The following is a 24824-nucleotide window of genomic DNA, read 5'->3' on the forward strand; positions in this document are numbered from 1 at the left end:
GTCAGCCTCTCAGTTGCCGCCGCCGCCTCCGCCTCCTCCACCGCCGCCGCCTCCCCTGACGAAGTTCGGTTCCGTGCGCGCGCCGCCCGGTTCCGGTTACGGATGGACCTGTTCGGGGACCTGCCGGAGCCGGAGCCCTCGCCCCGCTCCACTGCCGGTGAGCTCCAGGCACGGGCACGGGCGGGGGCGGGGGCGGCTGAATCCAAAACCCGGGTCCTTGACCGTCCCCGCCCCCTCGCTCCTCCTCCTCGCTCCCATCCCCCTCCCATCCCCTAACCCTTTGACCTCCCCCTCCCCATTCCCACCTTCCCCGCCCCCTCCGACTCGAGGGCGGAGCGGACCCGGGTGTGGGCCGTGGCACGTGGAGGATACTGGGGAGCGGTCCTCCAGGGAGCTCCAGGCTAGGAAACTTCTAAGCACCCTGAGGGCCGCCCCCGCCCTCTTGGGACTCCTGGTGGGCGGAGCTGCCCCAGGGCCCCCCCACCGCCCGGACCGCAGAGAGCGGAGGCCCCCTGTGGCGCCGGCGCCAGGCGTGTCACGTGGCCTAGCTCCCCGACCTGCCCTGGCTCCCCCGGGACTGAGGGCTCTGGGGGTATCTCCGGGGAGGGACAGAAGCTCTAACCCAAGCTAGCCGCCAATGCACGGCTGTGAGGGCCCCCCTGCCCCCCCCCGGGGGTCTGATCCTCAGAAAAACCCCCATGACCATGTGCAGGGCAGGATGCTGCCCCATGTTACTCCGTAGGGTAAAAGGGGGCACCCCATGAATATGCCCGTTTCCGCCTGTAGGGGGTGGCAAGCTCCGTCCCCGTGGCCACTGCCTGTCTGTCAGGGACGGCCGCCACTGGCGGGAGCCTGTGTCCGCCCCACGGGCGCTGTGCCCACGGATGGGGGAGGGCCGTGGGTCCGAGGGGACGTGGCTTTGGGGCCCGGGGCACCTGCCTGTGGGCAGCCCTGGGCGGGGGAAACTCGCCTGGAGCCCCCAGCTCTGAACCCCTGGGATCTGAAAGCTCTCGGCTCAGTCCCAAGCCGGCTGCCCTGGGGACCCCGCCCTCACCGGTCCGGTTCCCTTCCCTAGCTTTCCCGAGGCCCAGGTGCACGGAGGGACCGCGGGGCCAGTGGTCTTCTGGTTGCCTTGGTAACTGCTGCAGTCGCTAGTTTTCTTTGTACTTCGCGCATTTAAAGCTCATTCTAAGAAGGGGTCTGGGACTTAGAAGAGGCGAGCTAAGTGCTCTGAGATTCCCCGGGGAATGGTTCTAGAGCTCTGTTGGAGGAGACGGTTCTCCATTGGAAGGGAGGTTCGCCCTTGTTAGTAAGAGCCTCATTTTTAAATTTGTTTTAATACCTTATGTGAATTTTCATAAAACCTTTGTATGTAAAACAGCTGTGAAGAAAGGACTCTCTCTCTTTTTTTTAATAATGTGCCTTTAAAGTGGCCTGTGGTTGGTGAAGTGTAGTGGCTTGAACTCCATCCGTCCCAGAAGCCCCGTTCCCGGGTACAACTTACTATTTAACTCTGCAGTAGCAGCCCTAGGGTAGCTCTCTCTGACTAAGTCTCTAAGCAGAGAGAAAAGTTTTCCATTTCAGTTTTTCGTCTCTGAACCTCCTTCATCCTGGCTCTTCTCTAGCTTGTTGACCTTTATTAAATTATGCAAAGCTTATTTTTGGCTCGACATTTCCAGAACCCTCTTATGCATCAGAGTCTTCGTTTTTAATTCCTGCATTTAACTCGGTCTTTATCAGTTCTCAGAATTTTAGCTAGTAGGTAGGTTACTAAAAAATAACTCACGTTTTCTCCTCATTTTGATCATAGTTTTGGCTTCATTTTTTTCTTTCCGCCACCTTTCTTGGGGCATTGTTCTAAAACATCTTCAAGTTAATGTATTAAATATTAAACAGTTCTTAAGCTGTGTTTTTATACTCTTCACTAAGGAAGTTCTGTGATGGAGATGGAAGTCACCAGGGACTCCATCCTTCCCAGTCCCTTTTCTTTCCTTTGGGAGCCAGAGGCCCAGGAGCATGAAGAGATGACAAGGATTGATGCGCCGGGGCTTGTCTCCAGGTGCGAGGGGTCCACCCGCCCGGCTTCCCGCGCCTCGGGTCCCTCCCGGAGTAAGCCAGCAGAGCCCATTTCAGTATTTATCGCTCACCTGTTGCTTGCAGATTTGCTGGTTACCTGTCACCTCGTCTGCTCCCTCTTCCAGCCTCTCGCTCAGGCCTTTAAGCTGTGGTTATTATCTGGCCTCTGTCCTGTGCTGCAGGAGAAGTGTCGCCATTAGCAGCTCCCGGGGTCCTCTGTCCCCCCGACCAAGTCTGACCAGCCTCTGGGGCTGTCCCCCTCTCCCTGACACGAGCATCTTCTGGTCTTCAGCCGACCAGCTGCCTCCCTCCGCTTCCTTTCCCTTCCTTAGATCCCGTTTCAGACTCTCCAGAAGACCCTGGGTGAGGAAGTTGATGGAGAGCTGGGGACCCTGGAGCCAGGAATCCCCCTCTGATACACGCCAGTTTTATGCCTCTTCGTCAGACTCTACAAGAACGAGTTACAGAGAAAACCATCAATGAAGGCCGGGGGCAGACCCCATCTTTCCTCCCTCTTCTCTTGTCCCCCACCAGCTGCAGGCAAACTTGAATTCCTTAGGCCCCAGTAATCTCATCTGTCGTCTCCTGCCCGTTCCTCTGCCAGTAAAAACTGTCTTTTCTAAGAAGCTGCCAGGCTCCCTGGGTCCGCACTTAATTCTGTTGGAGTCATTTGTGTGTCTGTCTCCTCTCCCCTATTAGATAAAGCCTTTATTAGCAGGAACTGTGTCTTTGCTTACTATTCTATTCCTTGACACGTAAATATTGAATTAGATTTGTGTGATGTGGAGAGTTACAAAGTACTTTTGCCCCTAAGAAGCAACGTTTGCCATTCCTTCAGAAACTGTGTGTTATGTTCAAAGCAGGGTTCAAAAAAAAAGACATTGAAGACAATAGTCCTGCCAGAAAAGCGTCAATAAATCATCTCTCTTCACCTCCTTGGGCCTGGACTGGGTTGTCTTCCTTAAAGGTCTACAGTTGAAAGTATTACTTTTTAGATTCCACAGCCTATTGGGATAATTAGCTTTTCAGAATACCCCCCCCCTTTGTTTTCCTTTCTCTTTAAAAAAATTTTCAATGGTTATTTTGTTTTTCCAAATACACGTAAGGATCGTTTTCAGGGTTGGTTTTTGTAAGACTTTGTGTTCCAAATTTTTCTCCTCTCCCTTGCCTCACAGCAGTAACCTGATACAGGCAAAATATGAGCGATTCTTTTAAATATGTTACCACGTTTGTCAGGTTGTACGAGAAAAATCAGATCCAAAGGGGAAAAACCATGAGAAAGAAAAAAACAAAAATAAAAGGTGAAAATACAGTGCTTCTTCCATCCATATTCAGCTTCCGTAGTTGTCCGGAGGCAGATGGCATTTTCTGTCCATTGGAATTGCTTTGAGTCTTGTGTTGTTGACAAGAGCAAGTCCATCACAGTTGATCATCACATGATCTTTTTACTGTATAATGATCTTTTGCTTCTCCCTCAGCATCAGTTCCTGTCAGTCTCTCCAGGCCTTTCTGAAATCATCCTGCTGGTCGTTTCTTACAGAATAACAATATTCTATGACCTTCGTGTGCCGTAACTTGTTCAGCCGTTCTCCAACAATGGCTCAGTTCCCTCTTGTAGAGCTGCTTCCCTCAAGTCAGAGGCGGCCCCTCTCTAGGCAGAGGAAAAGAGGGAGAAGTGTCAGGAAGAGGGTTTTCGGGGGGACGGTGGCGTGGCTTCGGGAGTGAGCAGGCGGCCCCATGGCTAACGCCCTGAGGATGGGGGCGGTGGGTGTGGACGCGGCTCTCAGGAAGAGTGGTCTGCGCTATTTCCCCTCCCTTCGCCCCACCAGGCTTTTTTATGTCTGGATTTTCGTAGAATGCAGACTTGTTTAGCCCCCTCCTCAGAAGAAAGATCTAGAATCAGCTTTGGGCTGTTCACATTGTGAGTCTCCTGTGATGCTTGTGTTTCAGGGAGAGAAGCACAGAAAAAAAGGCCTTTGCTTTTTGATGACCTCCCGCCGTCCAGCAGTGAGAAGTCAGGTAAGGGAGGCGAGTGGGGCCAGGGTGGGATCTGAGCCGCCCCGGCTCCTCGGTTCTCTCCCCCACCATGAGAAGTACAGGGAAAACCACGGGGTCTCAGCTTCTAAACTGAGGAGTGGGATGTGAGCAGAGGTCGCTGAAACACACAAACTTGTTGGATTGGTGCATCAATGAGTCTGAGGTTGGAGGAGGGGCTTTCTGGGGAGGGGGCATCCAGCTGGATTTGAGAAAGTGGCTGAAAGTGCAGCTGGAGAAAATAGGGGAAAGGGCTTGGCTCAGGGGAGGGTGGCGAGGGAGCCCAGGGGGGCGTGAAGGGCCAGGCATGGGAGAAGGGGATTCCTTTGTCTGGAAGTGTGGACAGAAGGGTCATAGTGTGGAGAAGGTGGGAGAATGTCCAGGGAGAGGTTTGGGGAGTGGGTCTGGGGCACAGAGAAACTGGGAAATGTATTGGGAAAATGGGGGAGCGGCAGGGGCACAGCGGCCCCAGAGACAGATGGTCAGGTCAGGAGCAAGTCTGGTGGGAGAGCAACCCAAAGCCGGATGGTGACCGTCCGGAGACCAGGGTGGACAAACAGCTGTGTGTCTTCTGGGGGCCAGAATAATGCTGCTGATGGACAGCACTCTGTGGGAAAGGGGCCAGAGCTGGACCTGCACGGACTTGTACAGAGAGCCAGGAGGCAGCTGGGGAGGGGGACGCGATGTTCACCCTGTTCTAGAATCACGGGGAGCGACGCTCGCCCTGTTCTAGAGTCATAGAGAGGGATGGTCACCGTGTTCTACAGTAGTGGAGAGGGACGCTTGCCCTGTTCTAGAGTCGCAGAGAGCGACACTCGTCCTGTTCTAGAGTCACGGAGAGGAACGCTTGTCCTGTTCTAGAGTCATTGGGAATGATATTGCCTGAGGAAAGGCGGTAGTGCCCCCCAGATTGAGGCCCCCGAACAAGTGGCTGAAGAGGCCGGAGAGGGTCAGCTCTGGGTCTGAAATGTAAGAGGCTCAGACCTTTCAAACAACTTGCAGTAGAGTGGGGAGCCAGAAGCCAAATTGCAAAACGGGAGGAAAGGAGGGTCACTTTGGCAGCCCCTCACCCATCTCTCAGCTGGGACTTGGAACTGATCATACTTTCAGGAACCTCGTCAGAACGTTGAAGCATCTTCGGAAAATCAGAAGTCAAGGGGATCGTTGGGACCGTGCTCCTTTGTGACCAGTGTCCTCTCTCATTCTTTCCCGAGTGTGATCACAAACAAGCGCACAAATCCACTGATTCCAAATAATTTAGAATTTGGGGGGGGGGGGGGGGGGACAGTAATCGAATATTCAGTTTAACCAAGAACGTGTGCGTGTGTCACAAACCCCATCAAATACTCAAATGCCGTAAAGAAGGGCACCGCGGGGATGGCACAAAGGGCGTTCCAAGAGTCCACGTTCTGCTGGAACCCCCCACCACTGTGCTGGACTTTGTACTGGCAGTTTACCTTGAAAACAACTTTTAAAAAGTCACTTTTAGTCACATGTTGATTTTTCTAGTCTAATAACATGTGGCCTGAATCCCAAGCGTGTCTGGTCTTGGAGGGTCCAGAAAAGTCAGAATATATGGAAAGCAAGCGGGGTTCCAGCTGCGCTGAAGAGTTGTTTATCCCCATAGGCCCCAGGCCTTGCATTCCCTTTGATCCACCACCAGGTGGTGCCCGAAGGGGGTCAGAGGAAGTACATCTAAAAACTTTTTGTAAGGGCAAAGAAGTGGAAACGGAGGCAGGACCCTCACCTAGGAGATGGCCCTGGATGGTGACCGTGACCAGGATGGCGTCAGGGCCCTGGGAAGGCCTTCTGACTGACAAGGGCCCCCTGCAGGCCGGCCTCTGGCTCCGGGAAGGGGATCCTTGGGGGCTGGTTTGAGAGAACATCGGAGCTTGTTAATTGACAGATTGGGACAGTGTGTGTTGGAGGAAGAGCGGGGGGCCCAGGAGGCCCGAGCTCAATGTCTGCGCCTGGCTGGGTGACTTGGGGTGACCTCGCACAGTGTGTGGGCTGGTTCTTGTGAGTAGGAAGGCACGGCCCTTTGTCAAGGACTCTCCCTCTGACTAGTCGGGAAATGCTGTCCTGTGCCTCTTTAAAAAGGAACTTCGGGGGCTGCTTCTTGGACTTGGCGCCATTTAATTTCTAAATACTCTTTGTTTTAATCCCTGATGTGGTCGAGGCAGCTTAAGGCTGCGGGTGTCCTGAAAGGGCAGAGACTAAACTTCCAGTCAGGCTAGGATGCAGATTCAGAATTAATTATAAAATCAGTGGCGCATCAGAAGCCAAGCAACAAGAAGCAGCCCAGTCCCTGGAGTGAAGAAAAATGTCTCTAGCTGAAGATGGGCAGTCGCTTAAGCCGCAGCACGGTGGGCACGAAGGTCCGAGAGGACCAGAAACGGACGTGAACGGAGCTTGGGCTGCTGTCTGAGGGTGAGGGACGGTGGCAGGGACGGTGGCATCGAGCGGCGGCCCACGGGCAGGCCGGGGTGCCCCGTGGCTGCAGGAGCGTGCTGGCGGTTTGTGGTGGAGCGCGGTAGTGATTGAGAGCCAGCCGAGTGAGCGCTGTCCGAGGGAGCCATCCAAGCAAGCGGCATCTTCACTCAGGATGGAGCCGATGTCCAGAGCCATGAGAAAACACAAGTTTAGATCCCACCTGGACCTCAGCAGGGCCCCCTTTCCTTATTTGTCAGAAGGGAGCCCCCCACATCTAGATCTGAGGCCCTCCGAGGCATTGGCTGCCCAGAAGGATTCGTGTACCGAGCTTTGGAGCAAGCTGTGGCCAGGGGATCGAGCTCTCAAGACTGGCACAGGGAAGAGCACGCCACACACGGCCAAAGTAGCTCGGGCTGTGGCTGGACAGGACTGCCCAGGGGGAGGAGGGGCTCAAAGTTGAGCCCAATTAGGCGCCCCTGGGGTCTCCTGAGTGGGCACCATCCCCAGGGCCTGAGGGTTGTGCTTGAGCAGGTCAGCAGAAGGGAGAGGTGCTGAAAAGAGCCACGAGCTATGAGGCGAGGGCCAGGCAGGGCTCACAATGGGTGGGTAGAGAGGCACCCCCTGAGTGGGCCCGTGGGGTGGGGAGGCTGGTGGGGGCACACGGCGAGGGTCGGAAGAAGGGTTCCCTGGGATTTGGGCAAGAGCCCAAGGTACCTGAAAGACCATCATTCCATTCCAAGTGGCATGCGATATGTGCCCGGAGCTCCAGATGGAGCCCCCATCCTTCTCTTCTGGCAAGGGAAAGGGCCGGGGCAATGGCTGCTCCCCAACTCTGCAGGCAGGTGTCTCCCATCGCCCCTCAGAGCCCACCCTCACTCACCTTTTCTCTCTTTCAAACCTCTTAAACTGTCCCAACCGAGCTGTTCTCTCCCCTCCCCCAATTTTGTCTAGGTATTTAATTATTTTCCTCTTTTTCTTTTTCAGTTAAGTAGTCCAGTAGAATTCTCCCTCCTCTCCTTCAGCATTTTGTTTATTGGTCTTTGAACTTGCATTTTCTTTGTGTGTTTTTTTAAGACTTTTCCCCTTATTATATACCCTTTCTATCTTGGTCTTTTGTTCATTGATTCAGAGTCCTTGTCCTTGTTTAAGTCCTTTATTGTCTATTGGAACTAAAAGTTTTGAGGGTCTCTTTCGGCTTCCCTTGTTGTCTTGCAGATCTTGACCTTTGGCCTCTTTTTGTCCTGTTGACCTCAAGGCGATTAAGAGGCTGTCACCCCGTAGTAGCAGCAGCAAATTTCTTGTGTCCTTTCACCTCCTTGTCCCCCACCCCTCCTCTAGGTGATCCAGTCCCGTTTCCGCTTTGATTTTCCTTGCATCAGGATGTTTCATATCCCAGTCAGACACTTTCGCTGGCTGTCTCTTGTTCCTGGAAAACTCCCTTCTCATCCCTGTCTCCTGTTTTCCCAGCTTGCTTCAAGTCCCAGCTAGAATGTCACCTTCTACATGAAGCCCCTCCCGATTCACTTTCATTCTAGCATCTTCCCTCAATCGATAATATCAAACTTATCTTGCATCCAGCTTAGTTCTGTAGGCTTGTTTGCATGCTGTCTCCCCCTTTGCCTGGGAGTTCCTTGAGAGCAAATAGTAGCTGCTTACTAAGTCGTGATTGACTTGAAGAATTCGTTGTTAGTGGAGTTGTCGGTGTGACTGCGCTGCATGTTGGGGCTGGCAGCAGAGGCTTTGGGGAGATTCTTTGACTTGGCGCGTTGTTTTCGGTGTTCGGAAGTTCTGAGCCGCTGGCTCGTATTGTTTCTTGCATTTTTGATGTTCAGGATTCCTAAAATTTCCTCTATGCATTTGTTCTTTGAGTCACTGATTTTTGCTTGTATAAAGCTCTCGCCTTCTTTTAACTTTACTGTTTTCTGCTTCCTTCCTTCCGTGTGCTCCTTCACTCCTGTGTATTCGTGTTCCCACTTCATTAATCCTCTTTTTTTGTCTCTTAATGAGACTTAGCACCACGGAGTCGTGTTTGTTCTGCCAGCTATTTCTGCTATGCAAGCCATAAATGCTGCTCTCATAACTCTGCCGTTAATGGCTTTCCTGTTCGAGTTGTTCAGTTATGTTCATCTTCCTCCTGAGATCTTTGGCGATTTTTATGGCTCACTTTCTGACTCCCCTCATTGCCTCCCCGTCACCCCCTTAAATAGCAGTTACCTTGGCAATGGCTAGAGCTCAGAGCTCTCTCAGCTTCTCTGGTGCTGGACAGTTCCCTCGACTCCTGGGACTTCTGAGGGGGAAGGATGGGCTGAGATGGCACAGAGCCATTGGGGTGCCCACGGTCTGGCTCCTTGATGCTTCTGCAGCCTCGGCACATCTGGGTCCCTGGGAAGGGAAGTGGGTTCGGCTCGTGAGATGAAGCCATTGCAAGTAGCCCGCCTGCTGCTTGGATCGGGGGGCGAGGGGAGAGGGGAATGGACGTGCCCAGGATCAGCCTCCTGTTTGGCTCATTGAGATTTTGGGCTTCTTGTTGTTCCAGACTGTGGAGACCGCTCTGGCACAGGATGCTGATTTGGAGAGGTCTCGAGGATCATAGAAAAGCTTTCTGGTCACATGACCTTAGTCACGGTCCAGTCTGATGATCTTTTCCTAATCCTCGTCCGCCTGGTTCTCCCAATGGCCTCTTTTCCTTGATTCTTTTCTTCCCTTAGGCTTTCTCCAGGTTCTGCCGCCTGGCTGACAGTCTCTTCTAAGATCTTGCTGGCTCTCCATCCAAATCATACCTATCAATTAGATGGGGAGAGAAAGAGACGGGGAAGCCCGCTAAGGCCTTGCCTTTTTTCAGACTGCTTCCTATTCATAGAGCAGACCGGGTTCTCCACATATGGTACTTGGCTCTTCTTGCTGTCTGTGAGCTGGGGGCGTGTCTCCTCGGCGGTTACTCGTTGTTTCTCTTTTTCTCTCCCCCTCTCCCTTCTCCCTATTAAATCCTTTTGTGAAAGAATTACTCATTTTGCTGAATCCTTTGAGCAGCAACAATTTTTCCTTCAGTTTGTTTTGAAGAACAATGTGGATGTCAATGTTTTGGGAGTGAATTTCCTTTTATCGTTTTCTTTGAAAGACCTGGTAGAACTTAAAATGTTTAATGCATTCTCTTTTATTCCCAAAATACAAGTTTATAAGCTACATAGGCAGTGTATTTGTACGACCCGATTGGAAGTGAGAATGGCCCTGTTAAATACCGAGCGAAAATGCAATTTATTTGTAGAACAGAGTATGTGATTGTGGCTGAGAGCCGGGAAAGTTAATTGCGTTAAAGGCAGTTTTCCCGGGACATTTTTATCACCGAGACTTTTTCTCTTGAGAATTCTTCCTCTGTTCTGAGGAGATGTGCTCTAAGCCTGTTGTTTGCATTTCAGGGAAGGACGTCCAGAAAGGATCTTTGCTTTTTGACGACCTGCCCCCGGCTAGCAGTGCTGACTCAGGTACAGTCTTCAGGCTCTCCCAGGTGTGTGTCAACCTCTCTCCTCCTCCTGGGATTGTAGTTGTCTCAATCTTTCTCCCTTTCCCCCATTTTCAACACGCAGATGTTAGAGGTGTTGGATTGTCTTAAGTTTTGAGTCCGTGGCTTCAGGTAAGGCAGAGAGTCAGCTCGTAGCTAGTGCCGGCCCTGAGGAGATCTGCCTAAGAGACTCGAGCAGGTTTCTCCGGCTCGTTTGTCCCGGACTCTGAGCGGCCGTGTTTGTTGCCCTGGTTAAAACGAACTGGGATCTCTCAAGCCGATTTCTGTTTCTCTGAAAGGGATAGGGGTAGTCTCAGGTAAGTCTAGGACCCCCGCCTGCTCCGTGCCCCTTGTCCCGTAGGAGAGCTGTGAGTGGGGACGGCGGGGCGGGAGCAGGAGGCCTTGCAGGGAGACTTGTCCCCGGCTCACTCGGGCTTCTGCTTGTTTCAGGGTCAGGGCCATCTTTGCTTTTTGATGACCTTCCACCTGCTAGCAGTGGTGACTCAGGTAAGTGGGTGAAGGAGAGGTCCGAGCCAGTGCCGTCCGTCCGTGGTCTCGTGTCCGTCTCTGAGCCTCTCTCCCCAAAGATATTTCAGGCAACACACAAATCTCGGCCTTGAGAGAGAAGAGGTTAAAGCTCCAGCTGGACCGCGTCCGCTTTGCAGAAATAGGCAGCCATCCCTTCCCAGGGTCCATTCTCTGTCACTCTGGTTTAAATAAACTCTTGGCACATAAAAGCTAAAGGTCTTTAAATTAATCCATCTTTTTCTATTTCTTGTTGTAAAGAGTTATTCATTTTGGTAAACTTTGATGGGGGGGATCGGAGACTATGGAACTCACCCCCTTGTGAGGAGACAGAAGATGCCTCGAGAGGGGCCGAGGTTGGGGCGGGGGGACTCTGCAAGGAGACGGCTCAGAGAATCAGGTTGTGAGGGAGGGCCGGAAGGCTGCACTGTGTGAGCCGAGAGCGCGAGGCTGAGAGCCGGGGAACCTTGGCCGCTGCCGCAGAGAGCACGGAGGGAGGAGCACACTGTCTCTTGTTTGGGGGTCTGGCTTAATTTTACCCCAAATCAGGCAAAGAGGGTGCCTTGTCTTCGAGCTGGTTTTGTTCCCTTGACAACTAACATCTGCTCTCTGGCCATGGTGAGAGCTCCCCCCAACATGCCCATGACTGAAGATCGCCCCCTCACCTTGGGAAGTAGAGGCAACAGCTCGGGAGGAAGAGGAAGGGGGCACTTCTCTTCTAGTGGCTTCTGGGCATTCCAAGCTGCTTTTTCAGAACCCTCCACGGTGAAGAGGAAGAGGCAGTTAGTCACAGTGGACCCAGCCCATGGGTGTTGGCCATATTGGAGCCCCAAGCACCTCCTCGTCGCAGGCGCGCCGCCCCATCCTGCACCCCCGGGGTCCAGGCTCCCTTTTACTTCTTCCAGCTCGTTTTCTCTTGGATCAGTGGTGAGACACCTCTACAGATCGGCGGCGAGATCTGGACAAGACCATGGGGGCTCGGCAGACCTCGAGGGGATCGGCCCAAAGAGACCCCCCAAACCCCTCCCAGAGAGCTCTGTGCCAGGCCGGGAGGTGAAGCTTGGAGTGGGGCGGCCCACCAGGAAGGTCGGGAAAGGCCCTGGGGGCACCTATGGCAGATGAGGCAGGAGCAGGACGGGGAGACCAGAGAAGGAAGACAGAGTCCCGAATGGGACCCCCAGCAGCCCGATGGGCCTCTCGGGAAGTTGTCTCTGGCAGTGCCGAGGGCTGAAGCCAGCTTCGGAAAGGAAGTGGCTGCGGTCCCAGGGGTCTGGGAGGAAAGGAGGAGACCAGGAGCGCACTGGAGGGGGGCAGGAAGTGAGTTTGGGGGCGAGCCCCAGGCAGCGTTGGAGTCAGAGTAAAGTCGCTGATGGAAAGGGACAGATGGAAGAGGCGGCGCAGAGGGGCCCAGAATCACGGAGATGATTGGAGCTGTGGAGAGCGTGCTTGTGGGCCAGGCCCGGTGCCGAGCGCTTCTCAGAGACTCTCGGCCATTAAACAGCCCGAGGCGGCAGCTGCGCTGTGATCCCCACTTTGTGGAGGAGGAAGCTGAGGCAGACGGGGTGAAGGGACGTGCCCAGGGTCCTACGGCCAGCATGTGACAGGCCTGGACTGCAGCCCCGGCGCCCAGCCTCTGCTGGGACAGGAGGGGGTGTGGAGGGGCTTGGGACTGAGGGGGAGGTCCTGGGACAGAAGGAGCCCTGCCCCCCACAGGGTATTTGTTAACATGACTGCGGGCTCCTGAATGGGTCTTGGAGACCCCGGGGTCCACACTTTAGAAGCCACTCTTGTGAAGAGTGTGACCCCTTTTGGAAGAGAGCTGGAGGTCAGAGGGCGGTCTGCCTGCCCATCAAAGTCCCCACATCTGGGGGCAGCCACAGGAGTGAGCGAAGGCTGAATTCTGTGAGGAAGGAGGGAGGTCGACGTGGAAGCCATTGGGGCGTTGGAGAGGGCCGGGCAGCAAAGGGGAGCCGCCTCCTCGCGGAGTGGGTGTCGGGCCCGAGGGATGGCAGACAAAACGGGGAGACCCAGCGACTCCTGGGAGGGGTGTGGCTGGAGCTGAAGGCAAATAGGTCAACTATAGGGGACTCAGGGCCTAATGGAAAGGGAGCAAAAAGGCGGGGGAGGGAGGGCAGCTTGGAGTGATCCTCTGGGGGGCCCTCACTGATAGGAAGTGCGATGTCCTTGGGCCCACCTCCCTCCATGGGAAGGGTTGGTCATCGAGGACCTGCTGACCCCCACCCTGGAAAGTTGGCCTCTGGGGGGGGGGGTGAGGCTTTAGTCTGAAATCTGCCATGTCAGCAGCCTTGCATAGTGAAGTTAGGGCCCCAAAGTCCTCTGTCCCTCGGGTGTCTAGAGTTTGGAAATATTGGGGAGGGGCCCCTGGAGTCCTCATGTTGAAGCAGGTGCTGAGCTCAGAGGCAGTGAACGTGAAAAGGGGGTCAGAACCACAGCACTGGGACTCCAGGGACATCCTGAGTCCGTGCCTGCCTCAGTTTCCCCAACTGTGAAATGAGGTTTGGTGACCTCTGCCCTGATGTATTTTGAACTTGCTGATCTTTAAGGAGCCTTCTCTAAGTCCATGAGCAGAAACCAGGAACCTCTGAGCTCGCTGCTTCGCTTGGCTTGCGCATCCATGCGTCTCTGGCCAAGAAATAGCTCGCATTTCTAGAGCGCTCTGAGGGGCTGTCGTCCCCATTTTGGAGATGGGGAAACTGAGGCAAATAGCAGGGAAAGGACTCGCTCGGAGTCACGTGGCTGGATTTAAACTCGGTTTCTGACTCCGGGCTTAACCACAGCTCCAGCAGCCACCGCACCCCGAGCTGCCGTCCAGACTTGCTGCCGGCGACGTCTCTGTGCTTTGGCTTTAAATGGCCCTCGGCGGTTTTTACTGAGTCAGAACCCATCTGCTGGCTTGTCAGCGTGGGGGGGGGGGTGCTTGCCCCCGAGCGTGCGTCTGGGGCGTTGTAGCTTGTGGGCGTCTCCCCATGGGCCAGCGTCAGTCCTGGCGGGCCGAGGGATGTCTCTTCCACAGCGGGCGTGAGCGCGCCGAGGAGCTCGGAGCCATCTCTGGTGAAGGGTCCGCAGCCCTCCCTGCGGCCTGGGCGCGCTCACCGGGGGCTCCGGTCTCTGCTTCTCTTCCAGGCTCGCCCGCCTCCCAAGCATCCCAGGGCCCGAAGAGCGACGGGAAAGCCGCAAAGCGGAAAACCGTGGAGGAAGAGAAGAATGGCAGTGAAGAGCTTGTGGAAAAGAAAGTTTGTAAAGGTTTTCAGACAGTTTGAAAACAAATGTCTTAGATTTTATCCCTCACAAGCCCAGGCCAGAGATGCTCTGGTTGTTCCTTCTTCCTTTCTGTCCCGGGGCGGGGGCGGGGTGGTCCCTGACAGTCCCTTTCTGCCTTCTCCTTGCCTTTGGTCCTGCGCCTTTGGCCTCTCGGGCTCCCCGGGACCGCAGAGCCAGTGAGCTTTCCACCCAGATTCAGGCAGCCGAGGGCCCCGTTTGTGTCTTTCTCTCCGAGACTTCCCCTCCCCTCCGAGGGCGCCCCAGCCGGGGAAGGAGACAAAGCCGGACACTTTTGTCCTTTGGTGGCAGTTTTGGTTTGGGTGGGGAAGTAGCGGAGAGGTGCTGAAGGGCTTGGCTGGAGGGAACTAGCCCGAGAGGAGAGAAAAGGGGGAGCCCCCGAAGTCTCAGGAACAGGAGTTTGTGGGACGGCTGCGCCCCGAGGGGCCGCCTGAGCCAGGCTCCCCCGCAGACAGAACCTCTGCTCTTCCTGGGGTTTAGAAGGTTCAGGCAGAGTCGGGGACTTGTCCTTGTCGACTTTATTGACCAAATTCAAATGTGGTCGTATTTGTCTAATGGGCTTTAACAAAGAGGCTTTTTGCCCCGCGTCAGGCCAGTGAGAGATGGACAAGAAAAGCGGGTGGAGGGGCCTGCCCTGTACTGCCAGGGGGAGGCCGGGGGGGGGGGGGGGCTGTGGGGGGAAGTGTGTGCGGCCTTTGTCCTGGGGCTTCAGAGAGAAGAGCTTGGCCGCTTTCCTGTGGTTTCCCTCCTCAGGTTCCTCGGTGATCTTTGGCCTTAAAGGTTACGTGGCCGAGAGGAAAGGGGAGAGAGAAGAGATGCAGGACGCCCACGTGATCCTGAACGACATCACGGAGGAGTGTAAGCCCCTGTCTTCTCTGATGTGAGTACCCGCAGCCCCCGGGGGGCTCCCCAGGAGGGTCCAGGGGTCGCCATGCGGGAGCAGCCAGGGGCCGGCTTCTCCCCTCTGACAACGCCTCCTGCCGGGCGACCGGCCACCTGCTTTTCCCGCCTCCGTTCCTGGGGAGGGTCCAGCCTGGACCCTTTAGAAGCCCCTTGTGCTGTGCTCTCGGCTCTGGGCAGCTCGCCACGTCCAGGCTCCTGCCACCCACAAGCTCCATGTTAACCCTGAAGAGGTAGACGTGGATTCCCTGCGGGGCGGCCCTGCTCTCGCCTCCGGCTGACGTCCCGGGGCTTCCATTGGTGGCGGACCTCCCAGCGTCTGTGCTGAAGGCGGATCTAGAGAGGGAGGAGGGGACCGTGGGGGCCATCCTGCCCGTTCTAGTCTGTCTGTGAGGGGGCTCTGCCCATGGTGAGCAGCAGGCCCGGCTCCAGGTCTGGCCTGAGCCCGCTGCGCTGCCCTCCCCGTACATTGGAGCCAGCTGTTCCCTGGGAGCCATTCCTCCTCCCCCTGGGAGCCCCTCCGGCCCAGACCCGGGGGTCCTGGCATTTCCGACGGAAAAGCCACTTTATTTCCTTGAGCATCGTTGGCTTGACTTTGCGTTTCTAGCAACAAAGCTGGACTCAGCCTGGCTCTTTCTGGTGCTTTCCTGCTTCTCGGGACGCCTGCTGACAGCCCTGCAGACGCTTCACTTTTGAGTGGACGTTGTAGCTCAGCCTCTCCTTTCGCTGCCATTTCTCTCCTTGCGTAGGGAAGCCAGCCCGGGCTGCTCTGTGGCTGCTGTTAGTCGGGGCCCTCAGCTGCTCATTTCCCTAATTGTGTGTGCAGCTGATTTCATTGTGGCCGGCGCCTTTTTCTCCCCAGTCCCCTTTTTCACTTAAAAATGAGTCTCCCGGTTTTGTCTCTGAGAAGCCATCACTCACTGTTTATAATTAACCAGAAATGGTGATTTTTTTTTCCTTCCATGTTAAAAGCTGAAAGAAAGAGTAGAAGTGAGTGGCAAAATTAATGGGTGATGCTAAATTGCGTGAGATTGCCAGTACCCGCCAAGGGCACACATGCTAAAGAGAAACTTACAGATCCCAGAAATGACAAGGAAGGTACAGGCTCAAACCAAGAAACTCAGAAAAGTTTCGGCTTCTCAGATAAAGAAATCAGAAGCAAGGAAAGCACCGATTCCTTAGGAGTAGGGAGAGGATTCGCAACCTTGGGGACAGGTGCACTGGGGTCACTCAGACTAAAGGTCACGGATCATTCTTGGGTTTAGCATCTTGGGATTCGACATCTAAAGGCAAGATCTTCCCTCCCGAGGGATCTCCTAGGGAGGCAACGCGCTGCAACAAAGTGCCGGCGCTCAGAGCTTGGGGGGCTGGGAAGCTTCTTTAGAAAGACCCTTCAGAGCTGGGATGCGCTCTTCACAATGGCTTCGGTCTCGCAAAATCTCGGTTCTTTCAAAGTCACTCCCTCAAAAATCACTTGATCCCAGTTAAGTCTTAGACAGGGTCCCTCAGCTTTAATCCCTGGGGGATCTTTGGGTAAATCTCATGAGACTCTGGGACCTTGGGTGCCTCCTTATTCTGCGTAACTCTAAGTGAAATGTAGCTTCAGTTGTCAGTGCAGGAAACAAAGCTCGGAGAACAGGGCGGAGCCTCAGAGGGAGGGGGCTCGGGGAGGCTGCTTGGCCGGGTCTGTGGGAAGTGCCCGGGCTCTTTGGGGGCTCAGCAGGTCATGGGGGGAGGGGGGGAGGGGGAGGAGGTGCTCCACTCGGTCCTGACAGTTCTGGGGCCGGTCGCAGGCTCAGAGGGAGTTCAGCGTGAGCATGCGGCGGGCGAGGCCTGGGCCGTGAGGGGGGCCTGCAGCTGGCCCCCCTAAAACTCCCCGGGGTCGGCGCCTCCTGGGGTCCCTTCTCACATGTGCAGATCCTGTTTGTGCGCCTCCCGCCGGGTCTGGCCTGTAGGGGGCGCCTCATCGAGGGGACCCTGGGCCTGGAAAGGGCAGGGGACGATGGGGGGGAGGTGGTGCAGCTCGGGGGAGGGGGCGCTGCCCCGAGGGAGGGGGTGTGTCAGGGCTGGGCCGGAGGTGGGGAAGGTGGCATCAGCACCTGGGGGCATCAGAGAGTCATGGAGGGCACGGAGGCTTTAGTGGAAGGATGAAGGAAACAGGAGTCGGGATCTCGGGAGAAAGGAACCTCGTGCTTCAGACCCGGCCACGGGCGCCAGGGGAGGCAGGGAGGACCCAGAGAGAAAGGGGGAGCCGAGGCAGAAGGGCCGGGGGCTGTGGTCCCGCAGCTTAACCCGGGTCAGGGCGGGATGCTCCCTTTGGTGCCTGAGGCCGTTTCCAGGCCTCTGCTATTTCTGACTGCCTTGGCTGAGACGGGCATTGCGCACCTCAGGGGCCTCCCGGGAAATGTGGGTGGTCTCCCCCCAAGAGAAGCGTGGGCAGGAGCATCGCGGAGAGCCCCGGGAGGGTCCGTGGCGCTGCAGAGGGCAGGCTGGGCCCGGCCTGGGGACGGACTCTGGGACGGCAGGAGGCGCGGCGCCCGTGACCGCCTGCGCGCTTCCCTCTCACAGCTCCCGCGTTTCCTACTTCGCTGTTTTCGACGGGCACGGCGGCGTGCGGGCCTCCAAGTTTGCTGCTCAGAACTTGCACCAGAACCTCATCCGGAAGTTCCCCAAGGGTCAGTGCTCGCGGGGTCGCCTTACCGGGGCAGAGAGAGCTCTCCTCCTGGGGGAGGGGGCGCTTTGGGCTGGGGGCTTCCCGATGGGCGCAGGACGGGCACAGGCCCACGTGCACCCACGCGACCCCGCCGACCTCGGCACAACCGGAAGGAGGCGCCTGAGCGCCACCTGGCTGACAGCGGACGGACTGGGCCCCCAGGAGGGAGGGGGAGCGCAAGCCAGTCCCCTCCCGGACTCAGCCAGAAACCGGGGGAGCAGAGGGGGAAACTCGAGTCCTTGTGGGGAAGGCGCCGCGGCCCCAGGGAGGCCATCCTCAACGGGGAGGGGGCTGGGGAGAAGCAGGGCCCAGAGGGCCGGCCCCGAGCTGGGCGGGTGCTCCAGGGAGGAGAGAGTGACCCAGTGAGTCACGGAGGCAAGATGAAGAGCGGCTCAGACCCCGGCCCAGCATGCCCGATGTACCGAGCCGGGAGCGAGGAGGAGGGACCGGGCCCCACGGGACGTGTCTGCCTCCAGAAGGCTCCCGTCCCTGAGCCCCCGACCCCCGTCACCAAGGAAATCTTCCGGCCCGGGCACAGACCCCGATGGCCAGTGGAGACGCGGGGGCCGGGAGCCTGCATCGGGTTAAGGGCTCGCTTGGGCTTCGGCCGAGGGGCGGCCGACGTCTTGGCCCCCGTGTGTTCCGGGGAGTCTGAGCTGTGGGAGAGGGGCCCCCAAGTTTGAGTGGGTCGTGTCCGCCTGTGACAGGAGAAGTGATCAGCGTGGAGAAGACCGTGAAGAGATGTCTCCTGGACACCTTCAAGCACACGGACGAGGAGTTCCTCAAGCAGGCCTCCAGCCAGTGAGTGGGGGGGCCTGGGCGGGGGGCAGTGAGTGGGGGGGCCTGGGTGGGGGGCGGCCGGGGGGGGCCCTGGGCGGGGGGCGGCCGGGGGGTCCTGGGCAGGGGGCGGCCGGGGGGCCCTGGGCAGGGGGCGGCCGGGGGGCCCTGGGCGGGGGGTGGCCGGGGGGCCCTGGGGCTGACGGCACCGGCTCTCTCCGCAGGAAGCCCGCCTGGAAGGACGGCTCCACGGCCACCTGCGTCCTCGCCGTGGACAACGTCCTCTACATCGCCAACCTGGGGGACAGCCGGGTAAAGGGCGCGCTGGCGGGTTTCTGTCTAAGCCAGGGTTGTCTGGGCGGCCCGGGGGCGTCTCTGGGGGGGGTGGGCGCAGCGGCTCTGCTGCCCCGTGGAAACAAGCTCGGGCTGGCCGGCTGAAGGTCCGCGTGGTCCGTGAGGAGGGACGCTGGTCACCTCATGTGGCCTCTCGGTCCTGGGGGAGGGGAAGCCCCAGGGACCGCTCTGAGCTCTCCCCTCTGACCGTCCTCTCGCCCCCCAGGCCATCCTGTGCCGCTATAACGAGGAGAGCCACAGACACGCGGCCTTGAGCCTCAGCAAAGAGCACAATCCCACGCAGTACGAGGAGCGGATGCGGATACAGAAGGCGGGGGGGAACGTCAGGTAGGGGGGACCCTCTGCTCTGGGCCGGGGCCTCCCGCTGGGCTCGCCTTCTTTCTCTTCCTCCCCTGCCCGGCCCCTGGAAGGGCTCCCCTGCCACAGGCAGCGCACGGGAAGCACCTGGGCCCCCAGACCCGGCCAAAGCCCCCCCGCCGTGTCTCCCCCTCTCCCGGGCCCACTGGCTTGGTGTTTTGAAGGCTGTGCGGCTCTTCTGGGTTTTGGGCGAGTTCTTCTTGGTTCCACTTGCTCCGATGCTGGCACCTGTGCCCACGGGCCTTGGGCGCACGCCCACTGCCCCGACCTGGCCTCCTGCGGTGAGCCCTGGGCCTGCCGGGGAATGGCCCTCTGCCCTTTTCTGTATCTCGGCTAGCACATGGTGCCCCTTGTTTATCGCCCGCCGGCTCTGCCAGGGGCGGTGCTGAGGCGGAGGCAGGTGGCAGTGCCCAGTGCCCGGGCTGCCGGGTTATCAGCTCCGCAGAGGAACTTTCTGGCCCTTTCTTCTCCTAACTTGCAAACCAGGTTTCCTGGGGGAGATAAGAGAGGATGGGGGGGAGTCCCCTCAAAGGGACTTGGTGTCCCAGTGCGTTCTCAGGGGGTGGGGCTGCTGCGGGCCCGCCTGAGTGAGCTGGGGGGGGGGGGGGGGCATCTTCTGGGCCCCTGAGCAGTTGGGGAGCCAGAGAGCTGGTTGGGCCCTTCCCTTCAGGGGAGGAGGCGGAGCCAGAATTAAGAACGTGTCACCTGATTGGTCAGATCCAGGCAGCGGTTCAGTCTTGGCTTTTACTCAGTGATTGTCCTTAAGCTGCCATTGGTGCCCCCTGTGCTTACACTGGGGTCACGGACTCTACCCCCCCCCCCCGGAGTCCCGAGATGTAAATGAGGAAACTGAGGCAGGCGGGGGCGAACTTTGCCCAGAGACACCCAGCGAGGCCGGATGGGAGCCGGGGCCCTCTGACCTCCTGACCCTGTCTCACACGGGCTCCTTATCTCTGTCTGTGGCGCTGTCGGCTCTTAGAGGTAGCCAGTGTCCGAAGCAGGATTTGAACCCAGCCCCCCTGACTCCTTGTGGGGTCTCATCCACGATGTCCCCGGGGCTTCACTTAGGCGAATACGGGACGGTCCCCTCCCTGCCCCCAGGGGGCTTCCATCCCAAGGGCAGAGGCCCCACTCAGCCCGGCCCTCCTCTCCACGTGGGCACACGGGCCCCTGGTCTGGTCTGAGGCATGACCTTTCCCTGGAAGTGGGTGGTCCGCAGGGTCAGCACAAGGTCAGCCTGCAGGGGATGCTGGGAAAGCGGGCAGAGCCTGGGGGTGCCCCCTCCCTCTGCTCTGCGGGTCTGGGAGCCGGGGAGGCCGGCCTCCTAAAGAGGGGGCAGAGGTCGCGAGCGTCTGAGGCCACCTTGGGGGTCCCCATCTCAGGGCGGGGTCCAAAGGGCTCCTGCCACGTGGAAGTGGGTCCCTCTGCCACGGCTGGCCCAGTGCACGCGGGCGGGGGAGACCAGGCTGGAGGCGCGGTGGGGGGTGGAGGAGCACAATGCTCCGATCCCCCCTCCCCCCACTTCTGCCAACGGCCTGGAGACGCCGGCCTCTGTCCCCTCGGCCCGTCTCCCCAGGAGGCTTCTCCCACCTCCCCGGGCCAGCAGGGGGCGCCTTTGCTCTTACCAGGGAGCGGGGAGACCCGAAGCAGGGCCTTGTGGGTAATGGGGAGAAGGGCCGGGGGGTCGAGGGGACTGTGGGGTCATGGGGGCGGGGAGAGACAAAGGGCCGGAAGCCCTGGGCCAGGCAGGAGCTGGGGAAACCTGGGGGCCGGGCCCGGAGCCGCGGTTCTGGTGGCTTTCCTTGGGGCCTCCCGGTGAGCTGGTGGCGATGCTGGGGGAGGGGAGGGCGTCCGGGTTTCAGTCTGTGTCCCCTCTCCAAGGCGAGGGGAGAGACCAGCGCCCCCCGGGGGCCTGGGTACTTGGAGGGCAGCGGGGGCGGGGCCTGATCACCCTCTCCCCCCAGGGACGGCCGAGTCCTCGGCGTGCTGGAGGTGTCGCGCTCCATCGGGGACGGGCAGTACAAGCGCTGCGGCGTCACCTCGGTGCCCGACATCAAACGCTGCCAGCTCACCCAGAACGACAGGTAAAGGCCCCCCCTGAGAGCAGGGGGGCGGGCGCGTGGGGCCCAGCCAGAGGGCTCACAAGGAGCGGCGCAGGCAGAGGCCCCCTGGTGCCCGCTGCTCTTGGGGGGCAGCGCTCATGCTTTACCTGGTCACTAGTGCGGGGGGCCTTTCTCCGAGGCTAGACTGGGGGCCCAGCGTGGTGAGCACAAGCTCTGGGGCCCCGCTGTCCCGTGGGGAGGTGGCCCCCAGAGTGATGGGGTCCCGAGGGCCGCGACTCTATGGCTGGGCCCAGGCTCGGGCGGCCACGTGCTCTCGGGGCCCCCCGGGCACTCTGGCCTCGCTGAGGGGGGCAGGGCGGCCTTCTGCCTGTGTGCCCCGGCCCGTCCCCTCCATCCGGGCCCCCGAGCGCTCCCGGGTTTGCCTCGTGGCCCGTGTCGGACCCATGGAGCCCACATGGGTCAGCCCCGACCGTCCCAGTCACCCCTTGGCCTGCTCCCCAGAAGTGCTGTGGGGGCAGAGAACGGGGAGAGTGTGTTGTGGGGTCGGGAGGGACCAAGGCCTTGGCGGGGGCTCATTTCCCTCCCCCCTCCCCTGTCAGGTTCATCATGCTGGCTTGTGACGGGCTCTTCAAGGTCTTCACCCCTGAGGAAGCTGTGACCTTCATCTTGTCCTGCCTGGAGGTAGGAGATGGGGGTCCCGGGCGGGGGAGGGCTGGCCTTGGGCCCTTGGGCTTTGGAAAGACCCCGGGAGGTCCTTGTTCTGGCCTTTGCCCGGCCTCTGTGAGCGGGTGCCCCCGGGCATCGCCCCTGGCGCCCCGTAGGCCCCGCCCACCTCAATCCCCAGTCGGGCCGGGAGGACTCCCCCGCCCCACCCCCAGCCAGGCCAGAGCCCCGGGGAGGGCCGTGGGGGTGACGGCCGTGGGGGTGACGGCCGTGGGGGTGACGACTGTGGGGGTGACGGCCGTTTTTCCCTTGGGGGAGAAGGACGAGAAGATCCAGACCCGGGAAGGGAAGTCGGCCCTCGACGCCAGGTACGAGGCGGCCTGCAACCGGCTGGCCACCAAGGCCGTGCAGCGCGGCTCCGCGGACAACGTGACCGTGATGGTCGTGCGGATAGGGAAGTGAGGGCGGCGCCCCGCAGGGCGGCGAGGGGGGGCTCGGTTCTGTGCGCATCCTGTGCTCTGTGCTTGTAAATAAAGGTGGTTTGTTTGTTTTTTCTAACCCGAGCTGCCCTCATTGCGGAGCCCCTGAGAGCCCCCGGGGGTCCCAGACGGTGACCCCGGCCAGCCGAGTGCCGGCCTCGGGGGGGACAACGCCGTCGGGCTGGTCTGGGCAGACAAGGGGCCGGGGGGCAGGTCCCCCAGGTAGGGGAGAACTTCGGTAAAGGCAGAGGCCGGGGGTGCAGAAGGCAGTGCGGGGTCCCGCGGGGTCCTGGGGTCCTGCTCCGCCTCTTCCCGTCCCTCTCTTGGGTCTTTGCTTGGGAGGCTCGGCCTCCGTGCAGCCACATCGGGCCTCCTCTGCCGGACGCCGCCTCGCCCCCCCTGCGGCCTTCTCTCTGGGCCCACCTCCTGCCAGCGTCCCCGCCCTGGTCTTCGCCCCGTCCCGCGGTCCCACACGCCCCGGGCAGAGAAGCCCCTGCTCCGGGTCGGGGCCGGGCCCTCGTGGGTGGGGGGATCTCGGCGCGGGGACTCGGACGCCTCAGACTCAGTGGTAGCCCCGCCTCAGTGTCCCTGAGAAAAGGGGGGCCGGGGCGCTCTTAGTGTGGGGGAGAATCGAGCCGGTCGGGGGGAGCCGCGCGGCGTTTATTTAACTCATGGTTTTGTGCAGAAGAAATCCATCCCAGACGGGCCGGACCCCACCGTCCTCCCCCGGGGGCAGGGGGAGAGGGGCCTGGCCAGGCCCAGCATCCCGGTCAGCGCGCCGTGTCCCGCCGGTGTCCTCGGGGTCCCCGCTCCCCCACTCTGCGCTCTCGGGCACTCGGGCGGGTGTCGCTAACCGGCAGGTGCCCGGGGGGTGGGGATGCCCAAGGCAGGTGCCCGCGGGCTCGGCCACGCTTCTTGGAAGATCCCGTCCCGGGAAGGGCTCGGCTGCCGCGCCCTTATCAGGAGGAGCCTTTCTCCGTTTCCAGGTAGGGCGGGCGCAAGTTTTACTGAGAAATCGGGGTCTCTGGAGCCTTGGGGTTCGCTGCAGTTGCCCGAGCATTTGAGAACTGCCAAACATCAGCCTTTGTCGGGGTCCCCCAGGAGGGGTCACGCCCAGCAGGCTCGGACACGGGACCCTCCCCAGCCGGGAGCCGTGGGCGCTGCGAGGGCCGAGGGAGCCACCGGGGGCGCCGTGTCCCGGGTCCGGAGCCGAGCCACCTGGGACCTCTGTCTGCAATGCCTGGGGCAGTGTGAGACATAGAGCCCCCCGGGGACGCTGCAGCCCACCTCCCAGCTTGGAGACCTGGCTCCTCGGGCCCCGTCCGCTGGCCCAGCCTCGCGTCCCTGCTGCCGTCCAGCTCGGAGGGAGGGACAGTACCTGGGACGGGACCGACCTCAGCTGGAGGAGCCCGGGCCGCAGCTGGAAAACAAACGGCCCCGAGCCGCCCCTCCCCCCCACGGGCCCAGACCTCGAGGGGACGGAGCTGGGGGAAAGCGCAGCCCGAAGGCCCGTGGCCGGCCAGCAGGTGGTGCCCCGAGGCGGCTGCCGGGGTCAGAAGTCATTTTCCGGGATGAGCGCGGCCTTGTTTTTTTTAGGGGAAAATCCTTGTAGTTCGGTCACTTCACCGTCTCTGAAGCCTCCGACCGAGCCCCCGCGGCCATCTCGGAAAGGGCCTCACGGGGCCAGAGGCGGGGCCGCCGGGGCTCACCCAGGGAGCCTCAGAGCTCAGAAAGGGGGCGGAGACTCACAGCCCCAAGAAAACGGCGCTGAAGTCCGAGCCGCCGCGGACGGTGAGAGACGACCCGCTCGCGTTGTCTACGAAGACCGAGACATACTGGCCGGCCTGCAGGGGGAGACGCAAAGGGGCGGTGAGGAGGGGCAGAGAGCCGGCGGGCCGAGCGTGGGCTCAGGCCGCGAATGCCCCGGCCCTCTGCCCCTGTCTGATGGGGAGAACCGGCCCGGCACAGGGAGCCTGGGAGCCTCAGCCTGGCACAAGGAGCCTCGGCCCGGCCCAGGGAGCCTCAGAGCCTCGGCCCGGCACAGGGAGCCTGGGAGCCTCAGCCTGGCACAAGGAGCCTTGGCCCGGCACAGGGAGCCTGGGAGCCTCAGCCTGGCACAGGGAGCCTTGGCCCGGCACAGGGAGCCTGGGAGCCTCAGCCTGGCACAGGGAGCCTCAGAGCCTTAGCCTGGCACAGGGAGCCTCGGCCCGGCACAGGGAGCCTGGGAGCCTCGGCCCGGCACAGGGAGCCTCAGAGCCACAGCCCAGCACAGGGAGCCTCAGCCCGGCACAGGGAGCCTCAGAGCCTCGGCCCGGCACAGGGAGCCTCGGCCCGGCACAGGGAGCCTCGGCCCGGCACAGGGAGCCTCAGAGCCTCGGCCCGGCACAGGGAGCCTCGGCCTGGGACTCGGCCTCGCCCCTGATCTTTCTCGGACTCGCCGGTGAGTCCCCGGGGCTTTGTTCTGGCCCCATTTACACCCGGGCTCAGCCGCCCCCCGGCTCCGACCCCAGCCTCGTCCCGGCCCAGGCTCTTACCCACGTACAGGGTCGCGGCGAAGGTGTAGAAGCCCGTGATGGGCGCCGTGTACTGGCCGCTGGTGAGGTTCAGCCCCGGCCCGCGCTGGAACGACCCCTCCTTTCCGGGCTGGAAGG

At 59.9% G+C, this 24824-nt stretch overlaps 2 protein-coding genes across 6 annotated transcripts in view; one reads left to right on the top strand and one right to left on the bottom strand.

The window, feature by feature from the left end:
- Positions 1-22252, top strand: ILKAP (ILK associated serine/threonine phosphatase). 5 transcript variants are annotated; one of them, XM_051991739.1, is made up of 13 exons: positions 1-157; positions 4027-4095; positions 9960-10025; positions 10493-10549; positions 13712-13831; positions 14621-14747; positions 17336-17442; positions 18188-18281; positions 18482-18569; positions 18817-18938; positions 20933-21052; positions 21631-21712; positions 22016-22252. In XM_051991739.1, exons 1-13 carry the CDS (start codon positions 103-105, stop codon positions 22154-22156), a joined length of 1248 nt encoding a protein of 415 aa, XP_051847699.1. In that variant the 5' UTR covers positions 1-102; the 3' UTR covers positions 22157-22252. The 5 variants fall into 5 exon arrangements, with proteins under 5 accessions (XP_051847699.1, XP_051847700.1, XP_051847701.1 ...); XM_051991740.1 differs by lacking the exon at positions 10493-10549; XM_051991741.1 differs by lacking the exon at positions 4027-4095.
- Positions 22253-22812: 560 nt separating this feature from the next.
- ERFE (erythroferrone) overlaps positions 22813-24824 on the bottom strand; it is a 12019-nt gene continuing 10007 nt past the window's right edge. Inside the window, exons 7-9 of the mRNA XM_051990475.1 lie at positions 24479-24816; positions 24175-24332; positions 22813-24079 (exon numbers count right to left, since the gene is read on the bottom strand). Coding sequence (XP_051846435.1) covers positions 23919-24079; positions 24175-24332; positions 24479-24816 — 657 coding nt within the window. The 3' untranslated portion in view covers positions 22813-23918. The remainder of the gene's footprint in view (positions 24080-24174; positions 24333-24478; positions 24817-24824) is intronic.

This window comes from Antechinus flavipes, chromosome 3 (genome assembly GCF_016432865.1).
Source record: "Antechinus flavipes isolate AdamAnt ecotype Samford, QLD, Australia chromosome 3, AdamAnt_v2, whole genome shotgun sequence".
NCBI lineage: Eukaryota > Metazoa > Chordata > Mammalia > Dasyuromorphia > Dasyuridae > Antechinus > Antechinus flavipes.

Bases quoted from the DNA above. Each gene is read 5' to 3' on its own strand.
- ILKAP (XM_051991739.1), top strand. From the start codon at position 103: ATGGACCTGTTCGGGGACCTGCCGGAGCCGGAGCCCTCGCCCCGCTCC. The intron at 10,026-10,492 runs GTACAGTCTTCA...TGCTTGTTTCAG, and splicing joins GGCTAGCAGTGCTGACTCAG to GGTCAGGGCCATCTTTGCTT. The intron at 10,550-13,711 runs GTAAGTGGGTGA...CTTCTCTTCCAG, and splicing joins TGCTAGCAGTGGTGACTCAG to GCTCGCCCGCCTCCCAAGCA.